At 42.9% G+C, this 9,615-nt stretch overlaps 1 protein-coding gene across 3 annotated transcripts in view; it reads left to right on the top strand.

Moving 5' to 3' along the window:
* The first annotated feature begins 2,143 nt into the window (after positions 1-2,143).
* The window catches only part of PFDN1 (prefoldin subunit 1), a 274,039-nt gene continuing 266,567 nt past the window's right edge, over positions 2,144-9,615 (top strand). The window contains exon 1 of one of the 3 annotated variants that reach the window (XM_075859969.1): positions 2,144-2,293. In XM_075859969.1, the coding sequence (XP_075716084.1) occupies positions 2,261-2,293 (33 nt within the window). In that variant the 5' untranslated portion in view covers positions 2,144-2,260. Of the gene's footprint in view, positions 2,369-9,615 lie in introns of all 3 variants that reach the window. The other 2 variants (XM_075859970.1, XM_075859971.1) reach the window with 2 other exon arrangements.

Here is a 9,615-nt window from a genome sequence, read left to right as displayed (position 1 = left end):
TTTGAGGTGTGTTTCTTCATTCTGATGGTTGCTTTACAAAGAAATTGGTCTTCAAAGTGATACTTTTATATAAAAAGTGTTTTTTTTATTTTATTTTACCTGCTATACATTAAATTTAGCAAAAAACTGTGGGGTCAAAATACTCACTACACCCCTAGATAAATACCTTAAGGTGTCTAGTTTTCTAAATGGGGTCGTTTATGGTGAGTTTCTATCGTTCTGTTAGTTCAAAACCTCTCCAAATGTACAGTGGGGCCTAAAACATTTTAAAGCAAAAATGAGACCTGAATGCCTCCGGTTGCTTCCTTCCTTTCGGGCCCTGCCGTGTGTCCAGGCAACGCATTAGGGTCACAATGTGGGCATTTTTGAAAACAGGAGAAACAGGGTGATAGATTTTGGGGTGCATTTCTTCATTCTCGTGGTCGCTTTACAAAGAAATCGGTCTTCAAAGTGATAATTTTATGAAAAAAGTGAAATTATATGTTTTTACGCCTGCTTTGCATGAATTCTTACAAAAAACTGTGGGGTCAAAATACTTACAACACCCCTTAATAAATACCTTAAGGGGTGTAGTTTTCAAAATGGTGTCACTTGTGGGGGTTTCCACCATTCTGACACCTATGAGCCTCTGAAAACCTGGCTTGGTGCAGGAAAACAAAATGTACTTCAAAAGTTATAAAATCATTACTAAACTTGTAAGTCTTCTAAATTGCTCCCCAAAAATTTTTTTTTTTCAAAAGTGCTGCCAAAATAGAGTAAAGCGATGGAAATATATATTTAATAAAAAAAATTGTACAGTATGTATGTACATATGTAACATATTGCAGTTAAAAATAGGGAAAAATTATAATTTTTACAAAATTTCTTCAATTTTTCTATTTTTTCATTAATTTCCGCAAATCGTATCAGTCTACTTTTACCACTAAAATAAAGTACAACATGTGACGAAAAAACAATGTCAGAATTACTTGGATATTCAAAACTTTCGCACAGTTATTCTCTGATAAAGTCAGACATACCAGATTTAACAAATCTGGCTTGGTCATTAAGGTCTTTTCAGGCCCGGTCATTAAGGGGTTAATGTGTATATAATAAAACAAAAATACGTGAATAAGAAACTGCTAAATAATAAGAAACTGGATGAATAAGAAAACAACTTCTGCATCGTGATTGATGGGGTAATATACAGTGATGATGGTGGGCTGGTATATAGAGGGATGATGAGGATTATATACACGGATGATGGCTGGCTGGCACCCCCATATATAACCCCCATCATCCATGTATATAATCCTCATCATCCCTGTATATACCATTAGGGCCGGCACTGTCCGCTCGATGCGGCATTGAGGCTAAATTAGGCTGTGTGCACACAGAGTTTTTTGCAGGAGGAAAATTCCTCCTGCACAAACTGCTCCAGACTTTTTTTGCACAGTGGTTTGACAAAAACTCGTCAAAACACTCGTCGAGGCGTTTTTTCCCAATTTCTGACTGATTGAAAGGGGATTTTGGATAGGTAATGATAGATCATGTCGCTTCTTTTTACTGTGACGCGTTTTTTTTTGCTCTCAGTAAAAAAACTTGTCTGCCTCCCATTGAAATCAATGGGAGGCATTTTTGGGGCGTTTTTTGACGAGTTTTGCGGAGCGGTTTCTGCGCCAAAAAACTCGTCAAAAAAACTTTGTGTGAACAGGGCCTAAGAAGTAAATGGGGCCGGTACTGTGCACCAATAGCATGCCTAAAACGCCGGCATATAGCAGAAGTCCACGGACTCTGAAAATATGCGTCCCGGACAAGTGTCATTGTAATATTCTAATCGTGGCTAGAGAAAAGATAATCAAACATTCTGCAACATTCCAAACTTTAAAAAAAACAAAAAAAACAAGCCCTTATTGCAGTATAGCGAGCAATTCTCAAAACCAATCAGCAATGAAGAAACATTGCATAACGTGGTTTAACACGTGTTCTATTGTTATTCCATCAATTTATTTGTAATCATCTACTAGAAACACATTTATCTAGCAGCTCCATTCTAGTCATATCGATCATAAACATTTTGCATGTAGCACGAACTACTCAACTGGCGCAGAAGGGTTGAAAAGCAGTATCTCCCTTCACGAGCCAATCACGTCGAAGATTGTTGAAACGTCAAAAGCTGGAAGTAGGAAAGAGGGGGGAGGAGATCCTCCAGCTCACCAATTCTCCTATTGTTGAAACGTCATTAGGGTTCACGTCTGCGCTTTCTCATCAGTGAAGCAACATGGCGGCAGTCGTGGACCTAGAGCTTAAAAAGGTATAAAATGAAGCTGTTCCCTTATTATAGGAAGCGCACGTCGTGTTTCTCACATATTCACTTATATTGAACAAGGTCAGAATTCAGCTCTTCTAATACACAGAGGGTCGCAATGTTTTGTATTCTTTCCGTGTGTCTCTTCAAGACTGAGCCTGTCCCTTCTTAATGTGGCTATGTCAGCACAAAGTTTACACCTCTAAAATGTGCCCTCAGATGAACCTGTACTATTACGTAATTATTTAAAGCCAAGATTCAGGCTCGCTGACCTTTGCACCGTGAACGTGAGCAGTGTTAGTTTATCTGTATAAGAAGAACATTATTGGCCAGGATTTTAAATGTCACGTGGCAGATCTCAGGCGAACTGACTGAAAGCTTTTCAAGAATGGGACAACTCCTAATTTAGTTTATATTGTTTATATAGTTTGTAGCCCTGTGCAGCTGTACTTTCATAGTTGGCAATTTTTTTTTTCCAGTGACACTTAGGGTGTGGTGTCTTTGGTGGGTCTTCCTTATGTGGGCGTGGCTTATCTGGCGGGTATGGCTTGTGGGGCATGGCTTTCTTTTACAAATTTCTGCGTACAAGTAAGGCTTCATTCACATATCCGTCAGGGATCTATTCTGACGTTCCGTCGGAGCTTTCCATCAGAATGGAGCCCTGACTGACACAAACGGAAACCACAGGTTTCCATCACCATTGATTTCAATGTTGAAGGATCCGGTGCCAATCGTTTCCATTTGTCTCTGTTGTTCAAGGGTTCTGTCGGTTTGACTGAATCAATAGCGTAGTCGAATATGCTATTGATTTCATCAAAATGACAGAACCCTTGAACAGCAGAGACAAATGGAAACCATTGGCACCGGATCCGTCAACATTGAAATCAATGGTGATGGAAACGGAAACCTGTGGTTTCCGTTTCAGTCAGGGCTCCATTTTGACGTAAAGATCAGACGTAACGTCCAAATAGAGCCCTGACTGATATGTGAATGAAGCCTAAACTAGCAAAAACTTCTGCGCTGGTTTGGCTGACGACAACTATAGTGGCCAGTGTGTGTCTGGTTATCCGGTTGTTTACAGGCAGGTGATGTCTCACTTTATCACTAGGGCTAGGTAATATGTGCTGACCACTACTGGTAGCGTAAAAACAAGTGTAGATAGTGCCACTTGTAGATATTGCCACACACTGCTCCCTGTAGATATTGCCACACACTGCTTCCTGTAGATAATACCACATGTCCCCCCTGTGGATAGTTCGTGTTCGTGTGCGCACACAAAATAAAAAACGTCTGAAAATACGGAGCTGTTTTCAAGGGAAAACAACTCCTGATTTTCAGACGTTTTCTAAGCCACTCGTGTTTTTCCCGGCCGTTTTTGGAAGGGTTTTTCTATAGTCTATGAAAAACGGCTGAAGAAGTGACATGCACTTCTTTTTTGCGGCCGGATTTTTACGTGGCCGTTTTTCAACAGAACACCGTTTTTTCCATTAACATCAATGGGCAGATGGTGGAGACGTTCTGCTTCCGATTTTTCAGCCATTTTTCGGGACGTTTACGTCCCTTAAAACTGCTGAAAACAGTCCGTGTGAACATACCCTAAGTTGGACATGTCATATAAAGCTTCCAAAGGCTTAAAGAGGCTCTGTCACCAGATTTTGCAACCCCTATCTGCTATTGCAGCAGATAGGCGCTGCAATGTAATTACAGTAACGTTTTTATTTTTGGCCAAGTTATGACCATTTTTGTAATTATGCAAATGAGGCTTGCAAAAGTCCAAGTGGGTGTGTTTAAAAGTAAAAGTCCAAGTGGGCGTGTATTATGTGCGTACATCGGGGCGTTTTTAATACTTTCACTAGCTGGGTGCTCTGAAGAGAAGTAACATCCTCTTCTCTTCAGAACGCCCAGCTTCTGACAGTGCAGATCTGTGACGTCACTCACAGGTCCTGCATCGTGACGGCCACATCGGCACCAGAGGCTACAGTTGATTCTGCAGCAGCATCAGCGTTTGCAGGTAAGATCGACTTACCTGCAAACTTCTCTTCAGAGCGCCCAGCTAGTGAAAGTATTAAAAACGCCCCGATGTACGCACATAATACACGCCCACTTGGACTTTTACTTTTAAACACACCCACTTGGACTTTTGCAAGCCTCATTTGCATAATTACAAAAATGGTCATAACTTGGCCAAAAATGCTCGTTTTTAAAAAATAAAAACGTTACTGTAATCTACATTGCAGCGCCTATCTGCTGCAATAGGAGATAGGGGTTGCAAAATCTGGTGACAGAGCCTCTTTAAGGCCTCATGCAAATGAACGTGCTTTTGCGGCCGCAATTCCCCCGAAAATCCTCATACATTTCTATGTGGCCATGCACACGACCGTAAGTTTTTTTTACGGTCCTTGCATGGCCCGGGAACCGGCACCACAGAAAGAACGGACATGTCTTATTACGGCCGTGTTCTGCGGTCCGGGCTCATTGAAAATAATGTGTATGGCCCGCGATTTGCGGGCGGCTCACGGCTGATGGCTAACAGTCTGCATGAGGCCTTCGGGTATGTCCACACACCTCATAAAAACTGGAATTTCTGTATGGATTTTGCATGCAGAAAATCTTGCAGTGTGTTACAGTAGCAGCAAAGTGAATGAGGTTTGATTATCTCCTTCCCGACCGTGCACCGTGTCTTGACGTCAGGCGTGCAGGTCCCCAGTCTACAACTACGTCTTTTTGTGTTGCTGTAGATGAGACTGATGAGCGCTTGTGTGAGCGCTCATCCTTTAAGCAGGAGCTGTAACTAAAAAAAGTCACAAAAAAAGTCATTTTGCATAAAATATATTTTATTACATAAAAAAAAAAAACCTACACATTTATTTATTTCAGTTACTTATATAGCACCAACATATTACGCAGCGCTGTACAGAGGTCCACTTTTTTTACTGTCCCCATTGGGGCTCACATTCTAAATTTCCTATGGGTATGTTTTTGGGGTGTGGGAGGAAACCGGAGTACCAGGAGGAAACCCACGTAAACACAGGGAGAACATACAAACTCCATGCAGATGTTGTCCTTGGTTGGATTTGAACCCAGGACCCCAGCGCTGGACCCCAAGGCAATAGTGCTAACCACTGAGCCACCGTGCATATTAGGTATCTACATGACCGTAATAACCTGAAGAATTAATTTAACAAGTTATTTAGCGTGAAACGTGAACGGGATAAAGAAAAACTGCAGAGAATCACTTTTTCCTATATTCACTGCGTAAAATTCAATTTTTTTTTACCCCCAAACTGCGTGGGAAAAAATACTATTTCTCTCGCATTGAAAAAATAAAAAGTTATGGCCTCTGAAAGGCAGAGAGGTAAAAACAGAAAATTTTTAACTGGTCAGTGAGGTCTTTTCAGGCCCGGTCAGAGACTCTATCACCACATTATAAGTGCCCTATCTCCTACATACGGAGATCGGCGCTATAATGTAGATGACAGCAGTGCTTTTTATTTAGAAAAACTATCTATTTTTACCACGTTAGGAGCGGTTTTAGCTTTATGCGAATTAGTTTCTTAATGCCCAAGTGGGCGTGTTTTTACTTTAGACCAAGTGGGCGTTGCACTTCTCTCCATTAACCCCTTCAGGACACAGCCTGTTTTGGCCTTGTGGACGCAGGCGGTTTTTTCAAATCTGACGTGTCACTTTATGTGGTAATAGCTTGGGAATGCTTTTACCTATCCAAGCGATTCTGAGATTGTTTTCTCGTGACATATTGTACTTTACGTCTGTGAAAAAATGTGGTCGATAAATTCAGTATTTATTTGTGAAAAACACCAATATTTAGAGAAAATTTGCAAAAAATTGCATTTTTCTAAATTTGATTGCATCTGCTTGCAAAACAGATATTAATACCACACACAATAGTTACTAGTTAACATTCCCCATATGTCTACTTTATGTTTGCATAGTTTTTTAAACATCCTTTTATTTTTCTAGGACGTTACAAGGCTTAGATCTTTAGCAGCAATTTCTCACATTTTCAAGAAATTTCCAAAACCTATTTTTTCATGGACCAGTTCAGTTCTGAAGTGGCTTTGAGGGCCTTATATATTAGAATCCCCCAATAAATCACCCCATTTAAAAAACTTCACCCCTCAAAGTATTCAAAACAGCATTCAGAAAGTTTCTTAACCCTTTAGGCATTTCACAGGAATTAAAGCAATGTAGAGGTGTAATTTACAAATGTAATTTTTTTTTGCAGAAATTCATTTGTAATAGAAACATTTCTGTAAGGCCTAATGCACACGACCGTATTTTTTCCCATCCGTAAATACTGGCGTAAGTACAGGTCCGGTGTCACACGTATTCCACCCGTTTTGCACCAGTATTTACGAACCCGTGCCCGTAAATATGGGTCCGGTGTCGCACGTATTCCACCCGTATTTACGAGCACGTTTTTGGCGGCAAAATAGCACTGCACTAATCGGCAGCCCCTTCTCTCTATCCGTGCAGGATAGAGAGAAGGGACAGCCTTTTCTGTAATAAAAGTTAAAGAAATTCATACTTACACGGCCGTTGTCTTGGTGACGCGTCCCTCTCTTCACATCCAGCCCGACATCCCTGGATGACGCTGCAGTCCATGTGACCGCTGCAGCCTATGATTGACCTGTGATTGGCTGCAGCGGTCACATGGCCTGAAACGTCATCCAGGACGTCGGGCCGGATGTCGGGAGGGACGCGTCACCGAGGCAACGGGCGGGAGACCGGACTGGAGGAAGCATGAAGTTGTCGGTAAGTATGAAAGTCTTTTATTTTTATTTTTTACAGGTTTATACTGATCGGTAGTCACTGTCCAGGGTGCTGAAAGAGTTACTGCCGATCAGTTAACTCTTTCAGCTCCCTCTACAGTGACTATTTAATGACGTCGCTTAGCAACGCTGCCGTAATGACGGGTGCACACATGTAGCCACCCGTCATTACGAGAGCTCCATAGACTTCTATGGACTGTCCGTGCCGTTATTACGGCCTGAAATAGGACATGTTCTATCTTTTTCAACGGCACGGGCACCTTCCCGTGAGAAAACGGGAAGGCACCCGTCGCCAATAGAAGTCTATGAGCCCGTTATTACGGGTCGTAATTACGACCCGTAATAACGGGAGTTTTTACGGTCGTGTGCATGAGACCTCACACAGAAGGTTTTACCAGAGAAACGCAACTCAATACTTATTGCCCAGATTCTGCAGAAATATCCCACATGTGGCCCTAGTGCGCTACTGGACTGAAACACCGGCCTCAGAAACAAAGGAGCACCTAGTGGATTTTGAAGCCTCCTTTTTATTACAATATATTTTAGGCTCCATGTCTGGTTTGAAGAGGTCTTGTGGTGCCTAAACAGTGGAAACCCCAAAAAAGTGACCCCATTTTGGAAACTGCACCCCTAAAGGAATTTATCTAGTTGTATAGTGAGCATTTTAACCCCACAGGTTTTTTGCTTTATTTATTGGCGTTAGTCTGTGAAAATGAAAATCTACATTTCTTCTCAAGAAACATAGACATTTCCAGTACAGACAGCACTACAGGAGGTTGCCCTCTTGACCTCTGTAGGGACAGGAAGACAGAGAGGTTAAAAGGCCCCTCCCACCACCCACTTGCCAGTGTTCTTCCTGTCCCCACAAGGGTCAGGAGCAGAGAGCGTCGCTCTTGTATTAGTGCAGGAAAGAAACTCGGGCAGGGGACAAGATCGGGGGGGGGGGGGTCCGTGCACTCCCCCTTCTCTTCCCCCTAAAGCCCAGGCTAACACCCCTCAAACGACGGGTCCCTTAGCTCCCTCCCTGAGACACCTACCGGAGGAATCCTAGGCAGGGTTCTGGTAGTGTGTGGGGGCTGGGGTTTCCCAAGCAGGCTTCGGCCGGGCCGCGGACCAGGCGGGGACCGTCAGCTCCATAGGCATGGACGCACCGGCAGGGATCCTCGCTGCACCGCATAGCAAGCCTCAGTCGCCAGCTATGGCGGCTGCACTCCAGGTACACGCTGGACGAATAGCCGACCGGAAATGACGTCGCACTACTTCCGGTCCGCGGCCATCTTGGAAGGCGGGAAATTCAAAACGCCCACAATTAAAGGGACACGCACAGGTATGTAGTTAGAGCTGATAACTCTAACTTGGATTAATTTTTTGTGGATTACATATTGCATTGCCTGTTACCTGTAGCGGTATGGAACTTCCTCGTCCTGATGGAACTACAGATATGTCCCAGGGTCACGTGAGTCTCACCCTTGGGGAAGGGTATGACCCCTTATGTATGTACACCATACTTTACCTACCTTCTGTTTTCTCTAGGAAAAAGATTCCTCTCAGAGACAAACTGATATAAAGAAGGTTAAAAAATGTGTGACTTGTGCAAAAAAATTGCCAGAGTCCCATAGAAAACAATTGTGTCAGGATTGTATTGCAAAAATACTAAAGGAGGAACAACCAACGTTCATGTCCGAACTTAGGACTATGATTCGTGAAGAAGTGGGTCAGTCAGTAGCCTCCCTCGCCCCTCCGCAAGAAACTCCCTCACACTCCCGGGCAAAAAGACCGCGGATTGAAGTGGATCAAAAATATTGGCCTCCTTCTCAGGGGTTGGACTCTGAGCAGGAGTGCTATTACCTATCGGAGGATGAGTTAGAAGAAAGAGAGGAACTCTTGCCTTCAACTTCTTCCACTCAAGAGAAAAAAAAATTCTTCTCTTCCGAGATGTCGGATACCTTAATTCAAGCAATATGGGAAACTATGGATATTCCCGAAGAAGACCAACCACATACCATCCAGGATGAGATGTTTGGAGGTCTAACGGAAAAGAAAACAAGGGTTTTTCCGGTAAACGAAAATCTTAAAAGAATGGTGACAACTGAGTGGGAAGATTCAGAAAAAAGGCTCTCCATTTCAAGAGATTTTAAAAACAGACTTCTCTTTGATCCAGAGGACACTAAGCCTTGGGATGAGATCCCAAAAGTAGATGTCCCAGTCGCCAGGGTTGCTAAAAAAAAACGCAATCCCATTTGAAGATTCCTCTCAGTTGAGGGACGCCATGGACCGAAAGGCAGACGGACTACTGAAAAGAGCGTGGCAATCTTCCTCTGCCTTGATCTCAACTAATATCGCGGCCACATCAGTAGCAAGAGCAATGTTTATATGGCTAAACCAGCTAGAGACCCATTTGATGATGAAGACATCTCGACAAGATCTATTAGAATCTCTACCCTTACTAAAGATGGCAACCGGATTCTTGGTACATTCTTCAGCGGAATCTATTAGATTTGCTGCCAGGAATGGGGCTCTCTCAAATGCTGCTAGAAG

Source organism: Rhinoderma darwinii, chromosome 3 (assembly GCF_050947455.1).
Source record: "Rhinoderma darwinii isolate aRhiDar2 chromosome 3, aRhiDar2.hap1, whole genome shotgun sequence".
NCBI classification, from domain to species: domain Eukaryota; kingdom Metazoa; phylum Chordata; class Amphibia; order Anura; family Rhinodermatidae; genus Rhinoderma; species Rhinoderma darwinii.
This window is presented reverse-complemented; position numbering and strand designations above follow the sequence as displayed.